The 24,826-nt window shown below is 39.4% G+C and overlaps 1 protein-coding gene across 3 annotated transcripts in view; it reads right to left on the bottom strand.

Moving 5' to 3' along the window:
• RASA3 (RAS p21 protein activator 3) overlaps positions 1–24,826 on the bottom strand; it is a 135,491-nt gene that overhangs the window by 84,642 nt on the left and 26,023 nt on the right. For all 3 annotated transcript variants that reach the window (XM_075136519.1, XM_075136512.1, XM_075136528.1), the window contains exon 2: positions 9,053–9,170. In XM_075136519.1, coding sequence (XP_074992620.1) covers positions 9,053–9,170 — 118 coding nt within the window. The remainder of the gene's footprint in view (positions 1–9,052; positions 9,171–24,826) is intronic.

Here is a 24,826-nt window from a genome sequence, read left to right as displayed (position 1 = left end):
AGAGACCACATCTGGTCACTACTTTTAGGCACGAGGCTTATTAGCCTAAGCAGCACCTGCTGGCTGGTACTGTTCACAGATACATTATTTGCGGCCACTGTCAAGAAAAGAGAAGTTTTGTCCTGCTCTTGGCCTTCCCGCTCCAGGATCTTGTACCCCTTGTAGATTAACCACCTCTCATCACTCAGGTAACACCCCTGAGGTGCACTGCGTTCTTAATTAATATAAACAACCAGATTTCCAACACAAGTGCACTCATTCTGCACCATATAATTAGCCACCAAAGTTTTAACTGTAAGGATACACATCAAGATAAATCTGATATCCCCCCACCCTAATCTTGTGTAGCTCTGCAGAAACAGTATCTTCTTTCTGAGGTAATCAAAAGTAACCACACAAATGCTTCCAGCTTCCACTTAAATGTGTGCTTTTCTTCCATGTATCTCTTCAGAACAGTACTCCCTTTGTCTCCCACCCAGACCTGAAGAGCAAGAGGTCGCAGCAGTCAAACCCAATGACTTATTTCCCAAGCTAACTTATCTTGAGTGTGAGCCCCAGGGCTCCAGAATGGTTTTTCCAACAGAACAGCTAAATCCCTCCCCCTCAGCATCCCCTCCCTCCCAAAAGCCAGAATTAGTCTGATGGGGCTTCAGTGAGTACTTTTATTTTGACATAGCAATTAATAAAAAGCAGCAGCATCTGCCTACACAGCCCTCAGGAGTCTGACAAGATCCTCCAAAACAAATACTAGAACTAGCCTGGCTGAAAACTCAGGAATCTTTCAGAATCAAGTGAGTTCAGATTCAACTTTCAGGTTTTGAGTTAAGCTTTCCTTGTAGATTAACCAATGCTACGCTCAGGAGAAGTTTTAAGCATTCAAAGAGGAGGATAAATAATGAGGGCCCCCTCCCCCAGTCTTGCAGCGTAGGCTGCAGATCAGTATGGTCACAACGGAAGGGCATGGACAAGACCAGCACTGTCATTATTTCGGTTTCTTCTGGACTTCAAACAAGTGACGGGATATAACTGCTGAGAGCAGGATCTTGCAAGGACAGAAACAGTGGACCTCCACTGTAAATGCAGTTCAGCGCCTTCCAAGCTAAATAGAAAAGCATTTTCAAACCCAGCTTCTTCAATGAAGACTACTAAATTTAGAACAGTTTGCTATCACAGCAGTGAGAAGAGTAGCAGTGAAGGTACCAACTACTTAGTTATGAAATGGGTTTTGTTCCTAAGTCACTGTCCCTTGTTTTCCTGACGGGATTAGAAACTACAGAGAAAGACCTTTACCAATTTTTAAATCCTTGCTCCAAGCTTTCAGGCACACAAGGGCCTGACTCTGTAGCCTTCTACCCCACATACCCTCACTTCACACCCCTTTCTCATCTCTTTTCCAGTACATACCCATCACCTTGCTATGCTCTGAAGGAGTGAAGCTCTACCTCAGCAGTCGCTTTTCTCAGGAAGTGCGGGGCTCCCTTCCTGCACAGCTTGTATACAGCCCCTACCACCGACACATACACTAATTGATCCCTCCTCTGGACACTTTCCCTAGGATGCTTTCACAGCTCTCATGACAGAAGAGACACAAAAAATAAAAAAATTCAAGTAAAAGCATAAAGAATAGTGCAATGGATTTGAATCTTCAGGCGTACTCTCCCCCCACCAAAAACTTGCTTGTTCTGAATACTCACGGGAGCAGGAATACCAGGAAATCAAAACTGAAAAGTTCCCTCTAGGTATTGTTTCACTCACATACAGCTATCCAGCTTAGAGCCCTTCCCATTTCAAGGTATCTATTTTTGAATCTCTGCTAATGTGAGTTTTGGCAATGGATATTTTCAGGAGGAGAGAGGGAAGGAGAAGAGAAACAAATTACTATGTAGATCAAGTGGAATGAATGCAAATAAGGAAGAGAATCCTCATTTCAAACATGATGAATGGGAACTTCTTCCCCTAGAAAAGGTTCAAAATTTGTTCACTTTACATGTTTTACTAAACTCCAGAGGCAACTTTCATCCCATTCCTTCAGATATCTACTGAAATCATCACAAATAATATTAACAGAGAGGAAGAGACTTCATAAAATAGATCTCAGTGAAGAAACATTTCTTTAGTTTCAGGCTGTGTTGCAAAACCTCGTGCTTGTTTCTCAATACTTAGGATTCGCTAAAGCAGTTTTGTTTTGGCACCAGTACTTCAGTGGATGAAGTGAAAGAGTTGCATGATGAATAATAATGAAACCCCTCAAACCAGAATTCTTTGTGTATGGATTTTTTTTTTAAACTGCTTTTGTGATTGAAAGTAAGGACTATTAACATGCCACAGACAACTTCACATCCTCTGACTGTTTTAAAATGTTTAGAAATACTGGATTCATCCTGCTGCATGAACTGAAGACCAGAGTTCACATGGCCATGTGAGCGGGAAGCAAAATCAGTCTGTACAAAGGAGTACACTTGTTTGTTTCTACTACTAAGCTTTTTCTACTACTTGGCTAATATGTTTTATACTATGCTTTACAGCGTATGTAAAGGGAGTGGGGTAGAGAAGAGAAGGTTTTATTCAAAGCAGACACAGCAAGCCAAATAAAATCTGAATACACTTCAGTCTCCTATTAGACACAGAGCTACAAGACAACGGGCAAGTAAGACAGGCTCTGTAAGAGCCAAAGGTGGCAGATGTCATGGTAGCTTCCTTACACAATTTATTAAAAATACCTAGCATTGTATTTGAAGCACAGATTTGACAGAGGACATGCAGCAGGAAGTATACAGCACAGAAGGCAACATCTAAATCCAAACATACCACTTATGCCCACTGTTAAGAGTGCAGGCTGCAGTCTTCCAGACATCCACCGAGCCTAAGCAAGTTTTTCCTCATGTCACTGTGCAGAGACACCCAGATGGGCAGTGTTGTGCTACAGCCACAACCACCCCTACTACACAGAGAAAAAATAAAGCAGTGTGCATTTTCTCAACCCTATGCTCAGAAGAGAGAGACAGACACACGAGCTATAGTTATCATCCTCACTTGACAGTTGCTGGTTTGGCTCAATGAGGCTTACAGGGATTATGATAACTTTAAGCAGCAGCCGTTTGGCCCCTACTCACCTCCCAAAATATTCTGTAAGACGACACACACAAACAACAGAAGTCATTACAGCTGCATTTACTTTTTTTTTTTAAAATCACTCAAAGCAGCCTACAACACCAACAATTGTTACTCACATGGGTGGCTTTTCATGTGGATAAACGCTCTCATTCATAAACCCTGCCGTGGGTCTCAAGGCTCACTTCATTCTCCTCCTTCCATTAAGTGTTGCTTCTCTTCCCGGTGCCCTTCCCAGCTGTATTACTTCCCTATACAACCATACAGTCCTTGCCTTCAATAATATCCCTGACCAGGCTGAAGTTGTACCCATACCTATATTATCCCTTTCACTTAAAGGCTTGGGGTAGTTCAGAATTGAAGTCTATTGATACTAGGAATTCAAGCTACAGTTAGATGTAGTCGAGTGCAGAAGATGGCAGGCCCTGGGGCAGACAGCACACTGAGGAGTGAGCTGGGAGCATGCAGGAGAGAAGCTGCAGAACATGCTACAGCATCCAGCTCAAGGCCTCCAGGCTGGGGAAAGCTGTTATTTCAAGGAGGTGAGCTGGCAACGTAAGAATATGGAAGTAGCTAATGGAACTAACTCAGATACAACAGCTAATTTTGGCGATGCTCCAACTAAGGGAAACAACTTTGTGTTTAAAATTTGAAAGTGGCCTGCATCCAAGATGTTATCGGAACATGAGAGAAGTTTAGCTATGCAGCCATGAACTCCAAACATAGGAAAATAAAGGGTTTAAGCAAGCCTAGAATTAAAAAATAACAACATTAAATATGGCAGTAGAATTACTTAGAGAAAGTTCTGAGAGCTACTGATTGAATTTGTTACCTGATCTAATACTAAAACAAAGACACAGCAACCTCTTGTTAAAGAGAACACAGCCTTAACTATGAATTTACAGCACATTTCACTATCCATTCACAAGCACACTGCGGACTTGTAGTTCTCACTGTTACCTTCACTGGAGACTAGCAAAAAAAAGATTGGGGGTGGGGAAAGTGCCTTGGCTTCATTTGCTGTTTCATTCAGGCTTTGATCACTATGTTTAGCACGTGAAAAATTCCTCAGTGAAATAGCGGAGAACTAAATAATCACAGACTCAAGACGCTTGGCTCATCTCTCTAAAGCACACACGGTCAGCCATTTGATTCTTAACGTACGACAATTTTTGCCTTTATTCATATCCTTGAAACAAATTTAGAGATGTCACATTCCTTCCATTCTTCACCTATGATTTGAGAAGCTGCCTTGATTTCCTGTTGCAGCTGACACTGCCCTTTAAGTGAATGGAAACATTTGATGCAAACAGCAAAGGCAAAGTCAGTCTTAACACCAACAATCCAAGAAAGTTTATCCTCAGGGAAGATGTGTAGCTAGGAACAAGTCCTGGATGGTGGAGCCTGAATTTTGAAGCTGCTCACGGGGGAAGTTAAGTAGTTGGTTCAGCAAAGTTTAACCAACAAAGTTTTTGCCAGGCTGTCTACTTGCAACTCAGAACTAAAGAAAAGTTTAGTGCATTTGAAAAAAATAGTAATTCTCACACATTCCTTAGGACATAAAATACATGAGTCCCTTCACATACATCCCTGCTAGGTTACACAGAATGGATCCAATTCTATTCAGTACCTTTATGGATGATGGTAATATAAATATTGAACAATAAATACAAAACAGAGAAGCGTATTAAATCCTGGCTCTAACTGACCTCTCCCTCATATCTTATGACTTGCATGTGACCTTCTTAAAATTTACTAAAAGCTTGTGCCAAGGAGTTTATGCAAACAGTGCTGCTTGAAGAGTCCAAGATTCTCTTCCTGGGAACCTGGAGAGCTTGCTCTGACCAACCCATGGGTTCACTGTGCTTGTCCAAAGATCCCCAGAGAAGTCGGATGACTCTGAACTGCCCCACATAAACAGTACTTTCGCATTGCTCCGTGGTTTCATAGAAAGGCCTGCCCATGTTGTAACCCTTGACTTGTTTCAGTCAGACACTACCAAGTTATCCTCACAGTAGCCCTCAAAATCTTCCAGCACAAGGCAGCAGTGCCACCATCCAGTTTAACAGAAGCCAACAGAGGCTGGATGGCAGGAATGATTGAAGTTCCTGATTGTAATTTATGAGTCCCACCTGACTGCCAAACAGCAGAGTTAAGGTTCACCATGCTGGCTGCTCTTAGTTTTTGAGATGCAAACTTAGATAAAGGGCATCAGGCTCGCAGAGATTCTCTTCAGAGCACTGGTAAGGGCACCAGACTGGGCAACAGGATGCGCTGGTTCAGTTCTTAGAGTTCTGAATGATTCATGCTTTGTTGATTTAAGAGGTTACTGCTCTCAGCTGTCTTCTCATGCCTCTGCCGCAGCCTAATAAAATAAAAATCTGCTGCAGAATATTAGAGCTCAGGGAGGCAACTTCTTACACTGTCCCAGTATAAAACACAGGAGATCGTAATTCAGAGTCTGAAGGCTCTGCCACATATATCCCAAGCAAGCCAGAACTGGACATTCATCCAAGTCCCTCTGAGAAGGAGAGATAACTGCTTTCTTTCTCCCATTAGTCCATTCTATTTAAGCTTTACATCAGGAGAAGGCCTGCCTGGAAAAATATACATTTCTACAGTGCTTAGTAGAAGCTTAATGAAGCTCAACTGAGTCAAAAGAAGAAAGGAGAAGAAAAAAAAAAGGCAAGCACTCCTAGAATTCCCAAGTACATAAGACTGTGTTTCAGTGTGACTTTAATTATAAGCCTTTTCATGCAGAATAAAAAAGTCATTTTATGCAGATATGCTGGAAAAGATAGGCTTCTCCAGGACAAATCTGAACAAGGAGACATCATTTCAGAGTCAGTAGTGCTAGGGCTGCATATGAAACACCTTTCAATTCAGACATTCACACAAAGCATCTTATTTTTCATAGACTACATGAAAATAATTTTTTAAGCTTACTGGAAGATTGGGGAGTTACTAGTATGAGTGAAAATACAGGCAATTCTTAAAACTTTCTTTATAGCAAGCCAGCCCCATATCAGCCATGAAGTGATAGGAAGTAGAAAATAGGCATGAACAACAGAGCAGAGCCAGTGTTGTCCCCTTCAAACTATAGTCAAAGGTTGTGTCACCCACTTCAATGCCAGCCACGCAGATGTTCAGACAGGATTCGATTATTTTAGTCATACATTGGCCCAGCTTCACATCCCTGTTCCCATCTAACATTGCGTATCACAGTAGTGATACTTCAGAAAAAGGGACCCAACACATGCTTCACTATTACATTGGCAAGTGCCTGGCAAAGAAGCACCGTACATGAAAGCGGGTATTTCTGTGCTGCGTACAAATTACATGGGCCTTAGGGCACATAAACCTCGTCTGCCCAATAATTCACGGTTACTCAATGGGTTGAATCAATTTACAAACAAGCATTGAAGAATGTAACAGCATGACTGGCTCCTCAGCTATGTGCTCATCTCAGAGTCTTGCAAAAAACAATAGGCGACTGCAGCATGGTCTGAAATCATTTGAAAAACATCTTTCTCTGGAAGTCTATGCACTTGTTTTTATGACTGTGTTTACATCTATTAAAGATTAAGTAGCTATTTGAGTGTGCCTGACTAAGTACGAGCAATTCCTATTCACAGATTAGGAAGACATCCCAGTTTTACCATTCATGTATTTGGGGTTTTTGTCTGCTTTTCTTTATGCGACAGAAAATCAAGGACAGAGAAACACCTATGTGGATAAATGCAAAATTCAGTTGATATCAATGTCTGTAAGTGGATATTCAGGGACCGTGAAGTTTTTCAGTTTACTAGAAATAGTACTTGCAAATAGAAGCTCGCAGAGGGAGAAGGCAGACTACCACTTAAGACAGGAATTCACTGAGAGAAGAAACAACAACCGAGGAGATCATCTTTAATCAACCCTTAGATCAAATAAAATACGACTGTAAAGGGATTTGAGAGATCATCTGGTCCACCACTGTTCCAAAGCAGGAAGATCCATATTTTGGTCAGGACTGATTATATAGAACCTATTAAAAGCCTTCAGCAATAAATATGGAAAAAGCAAGGCAGTCTACTCCAGTGCTTCAGAATCTTTAACAACAGGAATATTTTTCTTCACAATAAAACTTAACCTAAACTTCCTGCCCCACTGCAATTTAAGTCCATTATTACTTGCAATATCCATACCGGATATACAGAGCAATTCCCTCCCTCTTAAGTTTTTGGGGGGGGGTTGTTGTTTGCGTTTTTTTTGTTTTGGTTTGGTTTTTTAGTATATTTACATAGTTATATCTACTCTCATCTCTCTTCTCTAGGACAAACAATTCCAATCTTTTAACCTTTCCTCATCGGTTATGTTTTCCAGACCTCTGATCGTTGTGTTGCTCTCCTCTGAATTCACCTCAATTAACGAAAAAAACCTAGCTCCACAGGAAACCAGAAACCTTCTAGTTCTGCATAGCCTCAGTGTACCTCTTCAGCTTTATAATGATATCTAAAGACAGATGGAATTTTTCCCACTGAAGGAATTACACTTGTTGTTGCTTATTCCTACCACTAAGAGTTTATTTTCTCAATAGAAAAATACTTGGATTAGTTCAAGGAAATTACGTCAACTATTCTCATACATTCCTACTCCCCACCTTCCACTTCCCCACAAAGCACTAATGATCATCCAGCAAAAAAACCCCACTGTGCAACTTCTAGTTGTGAGCAGGAAGGCTACAGCTGGTTGACCCAGAAATAAATTTAAATTAGTTACAAAGTCATTTTTAGAGAAACAACTGGTTCGGGGACAACTGGTTTAGGGAGACTGCATGTCAGTTATTGTAAAAAAAAAAAGCGGATACAGATCAGTCTTTGCTTTTTCAATTTTTTTTTTTTTTTTAAATATAGTACACTACAAACAGGAAAGTGTTAGTATCATCATTCAAGAACACTCATTATTATGTTTAGCCAATCTAAATGCCTCAAGAAACAAAAGTCTCTATTATGCACCCCAGTACAGCATATCAGAAGGTAAGATGAGGAATAAAGACTTAAAGACGACAAAAAAATACGCGAGAGAACAATTAAAGTGACTTAAGGGAATAAATCCCACTTTAAGCTACCCAGACTCACATTCTTAAATGCGCTAGGTACTTCTGAGGGGTGGGGAGTGGGGTCTAGAGCTATTTCCCAAAGTAAATTATTTGCAATAACAAGACAAACAGCAAATTCCTAACTGTATTACTCAACTCTCACTCTTTTCCCACTTTATGTCTTAAGACAAAAGTTATAAACTTGACTGTTCCTTGCTGCTACTTTCCCCTCAAATCCAAAAAAAGCCTCGCTTGGCAGAGTATACATATATGCCCAGCCTTGTTCCCTTTATTTTTTTGATGTTTGGGGATTTCCAGGAGAAAGCTTTTTAACTTTTGCTACATGCTTCTCGTTCTGTTTCATTCTACATTTGGCTTCTAAAATCTCACAGGAAGCGTCCAAGCTAATCAGACAGGCATCTTATGTTCCAACCTCTCCTTTCAGTTGTAGTCTCATGACAGAAAAGAAAAAAATCCCTAACTCCACCCATTAGGATAGCTAGACCAATGCAAAAGTCTAAGCATAGATAGATGCGAAATGGAGTTCAGTGCTCTCTCCTCAGTTGAGAGCTAAAAAGCTCAGGGAAGTTCAAAACAAATATTGCAGAAAGAAAGGAGCACTGGTTGTACATTCTTAGGAAAACAGTTAATACAGCTTACCTTGGTGAAGACATTTTCCCATATATACAGATAGGAATCATGACATTAACAGTCCTACCACTAGTGTTCTTAAAACTGGAAGAAGGATCATATTCATCCTCCCTCCTCCCGCCAAAAAAGTATCTTTGGAACATTTGGAAACAAACATAGTAAGCAGAGAATGAGAAGAGTTAACAGAACGTGTATACATGTGTTTGTTACCATAATGACTTCTCCACTATTTTGGTCCTGAAAACCTCCTCCTGGTCCAGGTTTACAGTACAGTAGCAATCCCTCATCTTGTTTGGCCCCGGATACGTAGGAAGATTTTTGGCTTCACCTAAAGACAAGAAAGAAAAAACCCAGAAGGATTACATATTAAAACGTTATCCATAGATTAGTCATCTGTCAATGCAGCGTCAGCAACATGGCTAAAGCTAAGTATTACGTTGTGTTTTTCTTCCCAAATGCTAAGTCTCTATTAAACTTAGCAGCAGTATTCTTTTTCCAAGGCAGGAGCTCCTGACAGTCACTGAGTTTGGCGCTCAGCAGTAGCCAGCAACAACTCAGTTTGTTGTGTCAGATTTATTCGCATGTATTTGGGTGCATCCTGCTTCCTTCCAAATTTGTGTTTAGGTTTTGGTCAGTCCTCCCATAAGATACCAGGATCACATACAACATGGTAATAAAGCTTTCTCATACAGCCCACTGATGTTATCCTAAAGGCATTACCAGAACACAGCAAGTGAGAACTGACCCCCAACTCCACCACCCTCCACAGATGCGGAGATGGAAAACAGTCACTTTAGTTACAGCCAACAGCCTTACATCACAGGTTGGACTTCAAAGCACTCTGATGAGGTAATTAGCACTTGTGAAGCTCTCTAAGGTCCTTGCACAAAGGTACCATGCAAGTCATGAATATTCTTCATAATAAACATTTGTTTCAAAACTGCAACAAGAAACATGTATGTATCCTATATTTAAGACAAAAAAAAAAAAAACAAACACAACAGGATTGAGGAACTAAGGGTAACCAAGAGACTACAAAACACAGGAGTACGAAACAAGAATAAAACCACAGCTCCCCTCTACATACCCATTAATAACCAAAGCTGAGCACTACATTTCCTTGGCAGACTGATAAAATCAAAACTCTCAGACAGGAAACTGGGTAATGCTCCTCATGGCTTTGCTAAACCTTAGCACTATACGGATGAGTGATTTAATTCTAAAGACAAAACTTAGAACTCTCAGAGAATGACTAAATGTAAGTCTACAATGCACGTGGCCTTATTTACCTTCACTCTTCCAGTACCCAGAGATTATTAGCACATATCAGAGGAACTAGATCATTCTCTCCTGGTAAAAGTACAAGGCATAAAAATTAAAAAAATAAAAATAAAAATAAAAATGCACAGACAAGGGAACATGGGTTTGTTTGCCAGCAGAGAAGGGAACTCTAAATGACAGTAACAAATATAACTTTTTATCGGATGTCTGCAGCTCAGCTTAAGTGCGTTTTACTAGACACATGCCTTTCCCAGTCACCAGCTCCCAAATAGCTTTATACTATTAACAGAATCATCTTGCTTCTTTCAACCCTATCCTCAGTAAAGACATACTTTTTCCTTTCTGCAGATTTGTTCAACAGCACTCTGATGCATGTGCATGTAACTACTGAAGAACTACAGCAAGGCAAGATTAAGCCAACCTGCATCCTTGGCTTTAAAGGAAAAGCATGAAGTGACACAGGACTCCATGTCTTCCTGACTGTGATCTCTTTCTGGCACACTGTTCGCACGCTTTTGCTCACTGACTCATGACGTGCTCTTGGAAACGGCACACATCCACACTTCTCACAAATAGCCTATATATTGGTGATCATACATGCGTACGTTTACTAAAGTTAACCATACAACATATAAAGAGGCATTGAAAAGGGACATGAAAACATTGTTTCAGACAGTAATGCCTCAATTCAGAGTTCTTCTAAATAACTTTGCTCTCTCAGCTCAGCTGATGCAACTTGATAGCATTCTTCCCACTTCCTTCAGAGTTGTAAGACACTGTATTAAAAAAAGCTGTCTCCGCTGTAATTTGAAGGTGTGACTGGAACATCTATTGGCATGCCCAATGTGGCTTTAAACTAAGTTGAAGTGTTAGCAATAGTTTAACTGCAGCATCTCTAGCCAAAAATACATTGAGGATTATTGATGGCTTGCCCAGCCTGCATTGAAGTCTATTCTGCCGTGGTAAACCTCCAACTTTTACTCATTAGTTTGGGTTTGGGCAAGTTACAAATCAAATGTACTAGCTTCACACAGGCCGAGGTCTCCGAGTTTGTCTCCTCTCCCCACGTCCTGAACATCCAAATTTCTCTTATCTATTCTCACATTAAAGTCACATGAAGCCAGCCTCTTGTCTGGATGACTGGGTAAAGTTCCCCAGAGAGCGCCAGCATGCGTGTCAACAGGAAGAGTTTCAATAGCAGAACGATAAGGAAGTCTTCCTCTGGGGCTGGCACACTATTCTCACGGTTCTTCCAAGAGAACAGGACAAAACTTTTCAAGCACAAAATTAAACCAAAAAAATATACAGTTTCCCTTTTTCTGCACTCTTCCACTTCCTACTTCAACACGAATGCGCACACACAAAACCAATTCCGGATTTTGTGATCTCAATTTCCAGTTTTCTGAAATGCACAACATTCACCTAAGCACTTGAAGTTAATACTTAATCATGTCAGAGCACTCCAAGAACTTTATTTTGAACACTCAGTTCTCCTCTTTGTTAAAAGACTTACAGTAGAAAAGCCCACAAGACTGAAACCTAGATGTAATGCAAAGGAAGATACCATTTAGCCCCACTAGAAAATGACTGCCTGTACAGTCTGTACAGCAAATTAAAGCTCACTACCATCACAATATTAGAAAGTGGGGCACAGAGGGAAGATAGAGGGAGAAGACTTTTTACAGTAATTTCTTTCTTCAAACTGGAAAAAGGCCCTGAAAAACCACTGAGACTAGAACAAGGGATTAATTGACCAACCCAATATATTAATCATGTTACTGACTAGAGTAGGAGCTTTCAAAAAAAAAAACAAAACACACCACAGTTTCTTCCCAATGCTGGCAGCAGCCAATGGCTGTTTAAATTCCTCTAGCACTGAGCAGTTGAGAAAGAAAAATTTGTCAAGCTTTCAAGCATAGCTAAAGACTCAGCTCTCTAGCCAGACATTTTATGTCAACAAATGCACTCTGTTAGAGCTTCAGTTGCGCTTTAGATTCCTCCAAGACAAAAACGTTCCCTCTGTGGCACTGTTTTGCCATCTACAATGAAGCTGAACAATTTGCTCAGTATTTTTTTCGTTCTGCTACTACTGAAATAAAAAAAAGAAAGCTCAGAATACTTATAGAGTCATGCACCATTTCCATATTCTCAACAACCCGAACTGATGAGATCATTTAATCTGGGCAAGAATTTCGTCGTTTAACCTATCTGTATAGAAGAAGCAACTTCATCAACTGTATTTTCAAGAGGCAGCTCCACTTTTTTTTTCCCCCTCTTTGTATTTGTGAAGTACCTGTATGCTAGAGGATTTGGAGAGGGTTTGTAGACAAAAGGTCAACACACTCACCTTTAAAACGTTCAGTTTTCCACTTCCGCTAAGAAGAAACACAATGTTTCTTAAGATGTCTAAGACCTTGACAATTTAAAATACACAAACACTTTGCTTTGGAGCATAAGGCTTCCATTTGGAGCCATAGTGGCAGAATAATCAGTTCAAGTCTACAATAGCTTTTCTCTCTATCCCTGCACTTCTAATGTACATGCTCCTAATTTAACTGTGTGATGCACTCAACTTAGCACTTAGTACTTAAACCTAGCAAAGCTGATTTTAGCTATGGAACAGTTATCATTAGGTATTTTAGACAAGTCTCAAAAAATAGACTATACAATTCTGAATACCTCACTGACTTGCTATCTTCTCCCCACGAATACTGGGTTACTACAGTTTAAAAATGAACTGCCATGGCAGCACAGATAGCTTAGCTTGAGCTAGGCAGAGGGAACACAACAGGCTGGAAAAAGAGGAAGGAAAAACTCAAAACCATATTTATCTTCCTTGTTCCTTCCAATGTTATACACCCCTGCCCTGCTAAGACACTGGCAACAAAAGGGAAGAGAGAAAAAAGGGCTCTCCTGCATATATAACAGAGAAGAGCACTACTTAGATGCTTGGGAGCATAACTGTTAAAAACAGGAAAAACTTTGAAGATGCTTCTAGGAATAAACAAATATATATGTACATGTATACATTTCCTTACGGTTTTGCCACCTTAAATTTTTTTAAGCATCTGGTATTTTTAATTGAATTTAGATACTTGGCGTTGTGTCATCTTTGCTTTTGACATATTTCCCCAGGTGCAATTTTCTGAAAAGCAGAGAATGCACAACAGCCAGGCATTATTTCTACCTTTTGGAACAAAATTCACCGCTCCTGTGCTTCTAAGTATTGGGTCACCAGCACACATCTGCCAATTTGAGCACATTAAGGAAGACTTTGTGATGTGTCAACAAATTTAGCTTGCTGTCTTCTAGCAGCAACATATTTGATTTTATCAAGATGGCATGGGAGAATCATTTCCAAAACTATTTCAGAAAACAAACAAGCAAACAAAAACCTACCTCCAAAAAATAAACCCAATAAAAGCAGCTGAGCTTCCAACGCCACAGCATTTGACTTCAGGGACCATGCTGAAAGACTTGAGTACAGAAACAAAATAACTAAAATCTGAAAAGGGCAACATATCCAAACCAAGAACACCCCACTCTGTTTCTGCCATATTCAGGAAAACACCCTCCAAAGCAGCTCGTAGGCAAGCATGTCAAGAACAAAAACAGAGCAACGATGTATGCCAAGAATGGAAAGCTTCTCCTGTTCTCCCTTAAACTCTCTATACCAATACAGATGCTGGAATCTGAAAAAATTCTCTCAAGCACTCCTTTCAAGTCCTTTCCTTTCTTCTGAAAAAGCATTATTCCTTCAACATCCATAGATCAAGCAAAAACAGAAAAAAGAAAATGTGTGTACACACAGAGCTCCGATTCTCTATCACAATTTATGCTTAAAAAGCTCCTCATGCACAAAACCCAGCATATATGTACAATATCGACGCCAGCAAGTTTATAATCAATACTTAATTTTAATTAGAACAAAAGTATAATACCACTCAATGTCGATTAAAACATGCAGAAATACCTAGAAGCACATTAATTTTTTTGCTTATGCATGAACAGATACAGTTGCATTAATGTCGAATGTTGAGAAAGCAGTTTATTTTTTTGCAAGGTGTGCTTTTTGGGGGTGAGGTGGGGATAAGGGGAGGGGTATGACTACAATACCTCATGAGGGATATATTGAAAAAATAATCCCTTTTAATATTAAAATGGTCATAGTTAGAAAACTTCTATTCACATCAGAAACCAATTTTATTACTAAACAACCAATGTGATAATTATGTGAAATTAACATAAATGTTTGAAAGCAGAATATATAGTTATATTTGTATATAGTTCCTATATGCAGATATACTGTGTGTACCTCTCAAAACGGAAAGTTTCAATTCATTTTTGCCTTTCCAAATAGGAAAACGCAATAAAAACAAAAAAATGTGAAATTCCAAGAACCAGTGCCCAGTGTGCGACTATGGAGTTATGCAAGTGGCTTAGTATTCTTGTGTACTTTTGTAGCAACCTAAAAACAATGAACGTTTTTTAGGCAATATATGCCAAGTGTCAAAAAAGTTCTCTCCCCTCCACCTAGGTACATAGGTCACACAGCCTAAAAATAAGAAAAACGCATGAAATTCATAAATATCTAATCAAGAAAATTCATGTATTAAAAAAATGAGATTTCTTTTAAAACAGATGTGGCTATTGTCCAACAATCTCTCTTTGCTTTAACCATAGGTATTTATGTGTGCACACATACATACACACACACACTTTGCTCTCATGGAGAGACAGATTGCATTAGATTTCTAAACCAGGTCAAAAATAGCCATCTGTGAACAGATTTTGATATCTGGAAAATGAGATTTTTAGATGTCCTGTTCTTAATCTAAGCCCTTGCCTGCCAGCCTTTTTCCACGTGAAATGACCATCACATTAGAAGACTTAGGGAAAGCACTTCAACAAAACAATACTGACGACCTGGGCCTTAGCAACAACCCCAGAGCAACTCGATACCACAGCCAGGGCTGCTTCAGCAAGTAACCAGCAAGGAAACAAAGCACACGGCATTAATTACAACTTTTTAGACAAGAGCATCATGTGGAAACTCTCCTGGCTTAGGGGCAATAAGCAGCATCAACCCCAAATCCTTTGGCATTAAACTGATGACCACCACCAGCCGATATCTCTGTGCCAAAAACTACTTATACGTACTTAGACCTAGTACTTACAGTGGAGTTTTACTGCCTTCACAGCCTAATGACAGGAACATTCGACATCTGTTAAAATCCCTTCTGCACAATACACTTCACCAGTACACACAGTGCCATGCTACTACGCTACCACCCCTTCCCCCTCACATGATTAAACTTACTCTATACCACTTAGGAACCTTCATATAGCTCGTCGTCTGCTCTGAAACCTGTTCAGAGACAGCAAATGACAGGCCCTTCTATTAGCTGTAACAATAAATAACCCTAATTAGCTATAGCCCCCATGGTGGACAGACTCAAACCTATCACTCAGAATGGCTGGTAGCCAAATTCCTTCTTTCCTATACGCGTGTGAACAGACATCCCAGTTCTCCTTTTGCAGCCCTGAAAGTCCAATAAACCATCCAAATATCTTGCCTTTACTATTCTGGGCATAACAGAAGCAGATAAGGATATTTTCATTGGAGAGCAGTGAGAAGCTGCAGGCTGATAGCCTTACTTTTCTTGTAAGAGGCAACAAACACCGAGGAGGCTCAAAAGATCTTGTCATGATCTCAAGTACTTAAGCGCTCACAGCACAAGGGCTGTAAATTGAATCCCAGGGCTGAGAGGAAAGAGGTCTATACAGCAAGTTCCACAAGAGCTGCCTGCAAAATTAAGATTTTAGTTTGTACAAGAGGAGAAGCATAATTCTCCTCAACTCATTAATGTAACTGGTTGCACGCTACTTGCCAATATCGTGGTCTACCAGCAGGAATCAGGTTTCTCTAAAGATTCTCTTAGGATGGTAACTTAATCCCACAAAATAAAAAATGTACAGTCCAGCTGCTTTTTAATGAGACTGGAGCTATTTTGTGTAAAAGGACACTTTGAAGAGATCATTTTAAAGTAGGATACTGCCAGGAGAAAGGTGTTCTCAAGGAGTTTTCATTCAAATTCAGTTTTCCTGTGGCACTCTGGGGTTAGCATTCCAAGTTTCTTTGATGCGACCTTCTTGTACTTCTGCAGAAAAACTGATGAATTAACCAAACTCTTTATCTGTGTTGATACAATGTTAGACTCAGCTCCCCATGTACTATTTTTCAATCCAGCTTATATTTTGAAGATGATACTTTGCATCAAGACACATCTCATGCAACTTCCCAGCTGCATTTGATAGAGGCTCTTGAGGTTTTTCCTACCAGTTTCAGTAACGTAGGGACTGGCTACAGCTTGTTCTGTGCCTCTGAGTTGTGACCTTCGTTTAGATTGGTGGCTTGTGTGGGTTTTGTAGTTTTTTTGTTGTTGTTTGAGGTGGGGTTTTGGGGGGGTTTTGTCTGGTTTCGTTTTTGTTTGTGTTTGTTTGTTGTCGCTGTTTTTTAAAAAAAGAAAATCAGCTTCCTAAAGTTATAAAAGACCTTCTCTCAGCAAAGTTTAAGTCACTGAACATCTGCTGTAGGAGGCCATGAGGGAGAGGACTCAGGCTGCAGGAAGAGACAGAGTAGCTGAGAGGAAGTAACTTTAAACAGGCTATTCCATCACGGAGTTGAGCTGGGCAAACAGCGAGCAATTGCAGCTATTTTTAGAAGAACAGTATGAGACAGGAAATACAAGCAAATGATTTACAACATCAAACAAGATGTGACCAAAATCCAACAATAATTCAACCGCTCCCTTTTGAGAGTTTTTGTACTTTAGGATAATTTAATAGCTGTTCTATAGTAAGGAGCCGAGTCATTGCTAAAGAACAAAAGTAATGTTCTCAAAGACATCAGCACAAGCAAAAAGAAGTTTCTGTGAAAATAAGTATCTATTTTTACCTGCATTCATTTATATTATTCACACACAAAACCAAAAGCCAGGTGACCAAAAAAAAAGACAATTTTTATCTATGTATATCCAATTTTTTTTAGTGTAGATCAAAAAGCTATAGCTGTGCAAAAAAAAAAAAACACAAAACACAAAACAACCATAAGCAATGAAAAAGGAATTATGCCCTCTCTCTTCCAGGACATTAATCACTTCTATCACAACAAGTGACACTAAAAACTTTTACAGTAACATGAAAAATACAAATCTGCCAAAGGTAATGTTTTGCTTAGATTAAAAACCAGTAACAACAGGAGTGATTGCTGAAAAGTTGAAGCTTGACCGGCAATGTTAAGAAACCATAACTGTTTCCTCTAATGATTCTCTTGTCTGCAATTGCTCTTGCTTTAGAATTACTTATTTAGAAACGTCTTCACTAACCAGCGTTTCACAGAATCAAGTATAGATCAAGTTCCGTTTGGCCCTTTGGCCCCACAGTGTTCAAAACCAAAATAAAACCTAGCTATTGAGAAACAGGGTGACTCAGAGCACAGCAGTTCAAGGCCATCTTGAAAACCACCTAAGATTTAGGAATTAACTGAGCAAAGAATGTCTTCCTCCATATTCAGAACACTCTTCCTATTACAAAATTAACCATCATGAGGGACAGAAAGATTTTGAAATCTCCCCAACTTGCCTTTACTTTAGCCTTTCTTCAAAAACAGTGAAAATAGGTACTTTCCTACAAGAAGGTCAAATTCATTTTTCCATTTAAAGATCCAAACTCAGAATCATCCTCCTCCAAACCTGCAGTAATTAGCAGCTTCCCTTAAACCCAGCAACAGGCAAGACTACAACTACTTCAAACTTGACATGGTCTTGATATTTCATTAGTCCACATATTCCTCATGTGTTCCTTCATACACAAAGAGCATCGCATGTACTACGGAACAATGTAATAGAAAATCCTTTATTTCAAAAAAAGTGTGATCATAACCAGTTCTCAGACTACGTGCTTTTAGATGTTTTTTGAATGAAAACATTAATTGAAGGAAACTCATAACTTTCAAGTTGCAGTCTTAGGCAGCTGACAAATGCTACGTTGCAAACACGCCTCTGTACTGAACAGAATGCTCAGATTAGGACATTATCTAAATCATTGACATTTGTTTTGCTTTAGTTGCTGGATCTTCATTTACAAGGCACCTTTTCTAGTAGCACGAAACAAAAATAAATCCCACTTGCTCATTCCTAAGGTTGGTGCCTTATATGATCTATAGGTGACTTTTCCATGACACAGGACCTTTTCCACTTTTAAAGGTGGACTTTAAAAAGAAAGATTTATTTCACTGTTGAATAGCCTGTATTGCACAGATACACACTGACAACGTAGATGCTGCCGATTTCTTGTTGCTAGCTTGCAGTCCCATTAATAGAACAAAACCAATAGCATCTCTCCTTACAACATTTTAAGATGCTTAGAAGTATATGAGCTTGACTAACAAAGTGATCACTTGCCAGTTTGCAGTGCTGTGCAATTAAACTCTTAAGATGCAAATGAACAAGGATACACTGCAACTTATCTACAGACCTATTGATTTCTTTGTGGAGAGAAAGAGGACAACATGCCTCTACTCTGAAGCCCAGACTGCCTTAACTATTGCCACCACACAGTTTGCAAAAGAATTTCTAGAAGCAGCTAGTTACAGAGTATCTACACATTGGCAGAACTGGACCGTCACCATCCAGGATCCTAAACATTCAATCTGCCGTGTGAGCTGGCTTACTAAAGAATTATTTATTTTTTTAAAACACATCAGCACAGGATTCCTGACTTGTTGCTAAAATAAAATCTTCAATTAGAAAATATAGTTGAAGACAAACTGACCTAGGTATAGGGAGGAAACGACAATGTCAGCTACCACTGACTTCTGCGTTTGCTCTTTGCAGACTTCTTCTGAATGCTATGACATGCTGAGCTGTCACCTCCGCTCGGTCACTCTGCAAGCCCATCACCACAATTCCACTAGGTCTATCGGGGCTTAGCCGAGAGACATGCTACCAGTCCTTCTGCCCGGACTGCATGGAGATAAAAGTATATTGACATAAATTCAGGCAACAACTTATCTCCGAAGTGCAAGCATTTCTATGTAATTCTAACTGCTCAGTTTCTTAATTTTTTCTTGTTTTCAAAAGGACAGAAGTGGTTTTCCCACTCAAATATTAAGTATACTTCAAGCAAAATGGGTATATTTTGGTATGACTTTATGAAAGTACCTTTTCTTTTCTTCATAAATCAGAAGCAGCTAAAAGCTCTCTCTCAAAACAAACTATGCCATCCCACCCTATAAGAACACTACATACAACATTCAGCTAATCTCTTAGTATTTTCAGATTCCAATTTAGCATTATTATTATATAGACATTATTTATTTATTTAAACAGTCAGTGTTCTCCTGGGTTCTTGTAAGGAATACTCCTTCCCCATCTCCGGTTAGTGCTTGTTCAACACCCTCTATCGTTAAAGTGGTCCTTTAACAGAGTCAACAGCAGTCAGACTGCTCGACTAGCAAGCTGAGCTATATCGGACAAGCTGTATTTCCATCCTCCCAAGGCACCTTTGCTGAGTCAAAAGGCAACCAAAGATTTCTTCACAAGGAGAAAGAGGAGATGATGATGTTAGAGGAACACACTGATGGCCAGAAACAGTGTTTAGCAAGAGAAGCTTTACGAACATCCTAAAATATCTTCAGACTTGTTGACAGCAGAATAACAAAGGAACAGTTAGCTAGTATATGTGAGAGGAAGAGTAAAAGAATACTGAAGAAATGAAGAAACAATTTTGGATCTAAATAGGCCACTTCATTCTGGATCGAGGGGAAAAAATAGAAATCAAAAACATGAAAATTGTTTCTTTCAGTTTCATACAAATTGAAAAGTATTATTAAGCTTTTTTGCTTATGAGTTTCAGTGTAATAGTAATGTTTCCCCTTTCCTAACAGCGTCCATTCTGCACAGTGCTAAAGTTCATGCAAGTCTAAAATATGTGCATATGAATAGACTTAAGCTTAAGTCTTTGAAAGTTTCCAACTTGCAAGCTGACAGTGTACCAGATTATTTTTAAATAGGAGCTGTAAGGTTCTACCTTCTAGGTTCTACAAATCTAGGGCAGTATATGGGACTGACTGACCAGTGTTGAGCAAAACAAACTGTAAAAAAACAATGAGAAATCCCCCATCCAAATTCCGAGTCTCCTGAGCGGTGGCAGCTGGGAGAAGAATCTTTCAAGTAAATGAAGATCACATGCATGAAGGAATACCTAAGCATTCACTTGTTCTTGCTTGACCTGAAGTCACAGGGTCAGGTCCTCTGCACAGTATACAAGCCGATTCACTTTGGCTAAAGCTTTAACCCAACATACTCATCTCTGCACTAAAGAAGTAACTGCCAAAATACAGGGTCATGTTGTCTTCCAGAGGAAGCCAATGCAGTAGGAGCAAACAAACTTCAAAGAAACACAGGTCTGTTATTTCAGTGGTTATTCTTATAGAAATGGGAGCAAGATTCAAAAATAAATTTTGTTTGTAGGCAGGCACCCAGAGCCCGAGCATTTTTCAAAATTGCCAATGATTTTTGGAAGCTGGGCATTCCCTACGAGCTGCTCATCCACGCCCACAAAGTTCATCCAAAGCTGAATTTCTAATATGTCTGTTTAGACACCACATGCATCTGTCTCACACAGAATGAAAGGTAAACTAACAATCTGAACTAATACTTATAACGGTTGTGCAAGAATCAGCTGAAAATTGGAGGCAGAACAAGACCACCACAAAAAGCCTCACAAAAAAACCCCACTGTTTGAACTTTCTACAAGTAATCTCGTTTTTTATCCCACTGGTCTGCACCTTCACCTACTTCATGAGCATTTTCCTATCAAAACACTGTTAACTTACAAGATGGAAAATAATGCTGTTCAAAAGATCCAGAATCAAAGTTTAATGTGGAACATTAATTCACCTTTCCTTCTACTCAGGCTTTCATCTATGAACTATGACAGCGTTTACAACCATTTATTTCAGCAGCTTCCAATCCTCTACCCTGTCATAACCCTGACTGTCTCTCAAGGCACAAACCAGACACTGCTCCCAGGGATATTCATACAATTCAACATTCTGCACAATTTAGGTGCCTGCATTAGCATCCCCTGTTCATACAGACCCCTGTGTAAGAGGATTTGGGGCACGAACATAACTAGTTTTCTGAATCATAATTTGAAAGAGTTCCTCTCGCTGTCCATTGACTAGATAGGGAGCCTAGCCAGCTAACATCAATGTCCAAGTTAAGTGTTTACAACCACACAGTACATATTTTCCCTCTCTCTCTTCCTACTTCTGATGTAGCCACCTCACATTTTCTGCATGGCTAGTCTTTCAGGCTGCTATTTCCCACAATGAACCATCACCCCTAAAATGTCCTAATATCAAGATAAAGAACTTCAAGAGCCTTCGTAACAACATATCACACAATAGGAACTGGAAACTCTGCCACTGTCCTAATGTTGTTTGAAACCTCCATCAGATCTTGGCTCCAGCAAACATCTCCAGGTACAGATAATTCTGCAAGGAGAGTTTCCGCCCCAAATACTTCAAGTTTGATTCAAGTATCATGATAAGAGGTCATCAGTGTTAATAATTTTTATTACCACCACTGTTTTTTTAAATTTATGTTTCACAAAGTTCAAGCTACTACCACAATTGCAATGTAGTTTTTGTTCTTAACAGCATAATGAAGGAAGCCCAAGTTTAAGCTAGATGTACTTCAGCACACTGAGCTACTTTAAATTCACCTGCCTTATAGCCAATTCCTTGCTAGTACCAAGAGTCCTGAATTTAATATGCTAAATTCAGTAGGATTCTAATAATATTTCAGTTACTATGACTACAAAACATTTTTCAATATTATGATGCTGCTGAACTCAAACAACAAGCAGAGGGGAAGAAAAAGCATGTAACTGCTAAGCAAGGCATCAACCTGCAGTGCAAATTATTTTTAAAGAAGATTTCAAACAGTGACTAATCTGATCACCCTGAGAGGGGGAACATCACATGAATCTTGGCCTGAGGAACAAACCTAACCAAGAAAGAATGACTCATTGTGCAGGCAATGTGATGAGAACCAAATGCTAGATTATCCAACTTCAGTAACTACAGGAAGAGAAAAAACATTTACTTCTTCACTCCTCAGCACTGAGTATAGATAACACAGGCACAACAGTGCAGAAAAACAAGCAAGAAAAGGCTGAGCATAGTAATTTATTTATAAGCAGTGATGAAAACCACAGAGTTCAGAAGTTAGCGTACCTGTATGCACCTAAAACACACCACTGGCATAAGCAGTTGAGATTTTGAAGAAACATCTAAGCCAAAAACACAATACTCCCCTGTAATTTATGTAAATGCTCATATGATTAAAATCTGTATTTACAGGTAAATGTATAACTTTCCATGAAATGTCTGCAATCCAGCTGTTGGGTTTTTTTTATGCAAAGTATAAAGCAGGGTATTAGAAATGGAAAGTAACCTACTTTCCTTTTCTAAACTATGCAAAGTGTTAATATAATGAAACTCAATCGATGTTAGTTTTCTTTTATTCTTCTAGTTTCAGTTTACAAGTTAGTCACTTCAGCTGCCGAAGAGGGGGTGAGCAAGACATACTGTCTGTAAAGCATCTGGAAATGTTAAGTATTTTGCATACTTACTACTAGTGACAAAGCAGAATTCATTTACCTATGCAGAAGTGAGGGAATTAAAAAACATGAACAAGAGGGACAACTGGCAACTGCTCTGAAATACAAAGTTTTATTTTTATAAGCATGTTCAGTTCCACAAATCTGTCTAACACAGCACAAACCTGCTCTGACTGCTTCAATAACAGAGGTCCAACTGTAGTGAGAGCTGTACAAACACATAAGACATTCTCCTTCTTGAAATGCTTAAACCTACACAAACATTCATACATGGTAAGGGAGGATTAAGCTTCAAAAAGGGAAGGGCAGGTGAAGGATATTTGACAGGATGGAGGTATAAGGGCACAGCATTCCCAAAGATAATGCAGTACAAAATATATATAGAAATGTGATGTTAATCTTAATTAAGAAGTCTTACACTGAAAACTTTCCCAAATCAAACCAGTATTAAGGCTGACACAGTTAGTTAGTGACAATGGCTTGCTTTAATGACACACAGGCAGCACAAGCACTGCAATGGAGCTTATTCCTCAGCGCAATGACCAATAAGGACAACACACCCAAGTAAGTTTAAACTCACAGCTTTGAATCCACAGTTACGTCCTGCAACTACTCAATCACTAAAAGTCCAAAATACACAAAACCTTGGTCAATCCTGTCCTCAGCAGTTTACAGAACACATCAAGCAGACAAACAGTGATAACTTACCCACAGACACATCGACTTATAGTTCATTCTTCAGAGACCAACAGAAGTGATATAACACACATCATGTTTTTCTTACAGATACAGCATATACTAGCTTTATCACAAATTTAAAAATTAGTGAAGTTATGGTATCATATGCAGCCAGTGTCAATAAGTATCTATAGGTCAAGCTATACCTGTGTAATATCTGCTTGTCTTCAAATAATCTCCTGAAACCCCTATGCAAATTCATGGCTTACGAAAGAACAGCAGACTGGAGTCAGGGAATGCTTCTGATAATCATGTGTAAAATAAAGTTGATTTCTGGATTATATCACACACTTTCACTGACTGTAAGAAAGTTCCTCACTGACATTTACAATAAGCAGCTGCAAAACTTAAAGCATGTAAATACACATGCCTATCCAAAGACTATTTGTTTGATAAAAAGATGCTCATTTTTACCTTTTAGGGTAGAACACAAGTTACATACAGTAGATGCACACAAATCCGCATGCATGATGAAGTCATTATTTTTAATGCCGGGGGATGGGGATAAATACACCAGACATTTGGCTACCAAAAAAGACCAATGCTTCTTTACAAAGATCACCCAAGAATGGAAAGCCAGTCAGCTTCAACTAACCCCTTACTCATTGCATATAGTTTCAAAAATAGTCCATTTGTTTTTACAAAGCAATACCACACAGCAGAGCTGTTCTGTGCATGAAGTTTGTATTCCCATGCAAGAACTTAGCTCTTTTGGTTGAAGACCTGGATTCCATCCCAGTTCTGCTGCAGACTCCATCTGTGATTGTGCATAATAAGTCAGACAGCTAACTTACATAGTTGAACTACCTCCCTCTGTAGCACTTCATATTCAAAACGCAACTTCAGATCCCTCAGATGAAAGACCGCATTGGAGTACTGCATTACAGTACTTGCTAATGCAACTGCATAAGATGTTGCAGAAACTGCATTTGAGGGCTAGCCACAAAGAGGCCAGCAAAGCCAACCCAGCCTGACCAAAGCCATACCTTACACCAAAGCTCTCTCTTGCCCAGGAAGTAAAGATCAATGTCCTCTTGGTCTGGGAAGCCTCTTGCCTATGTACGTAACAGCACAAGTTGCAGGGAATCAAACACAAACCAGGATTTACCAATGCAGAGTAGGAGAAGACAAAGCATCTGGTCCTTTTAACAAAAAGGTAAGAGAGATAAACAGCTCCCAGTAACCATGACAGGAAATACCTTATTGTTGGCAGTGTATACTTCCAGCAGTACTGTCGCATACATAAAGAGAGAGAAAAAAAATGGCTCCCAA

The sequence above is a fragment of the Calonectris borealis genome, chromosome 1, assembly GCF_964195595.1.
Source record: "Calonectris borealis chromosome 1, bCalBor7.hap1.2, whole genome shotgun sequence".
NCBI classification, from domain to species: domain Eukaryota; kingdom Metazoa; phylum Chordata; class Aves; order Procellariiformes; family Procellariidae; genus Calonectris; species Calonectris borealis.
The sequence above is the reverse complement of the archived record's forward strand: the minus strand, read 5'-3'. Positions and strand labels throughout refer to the sequence as shown.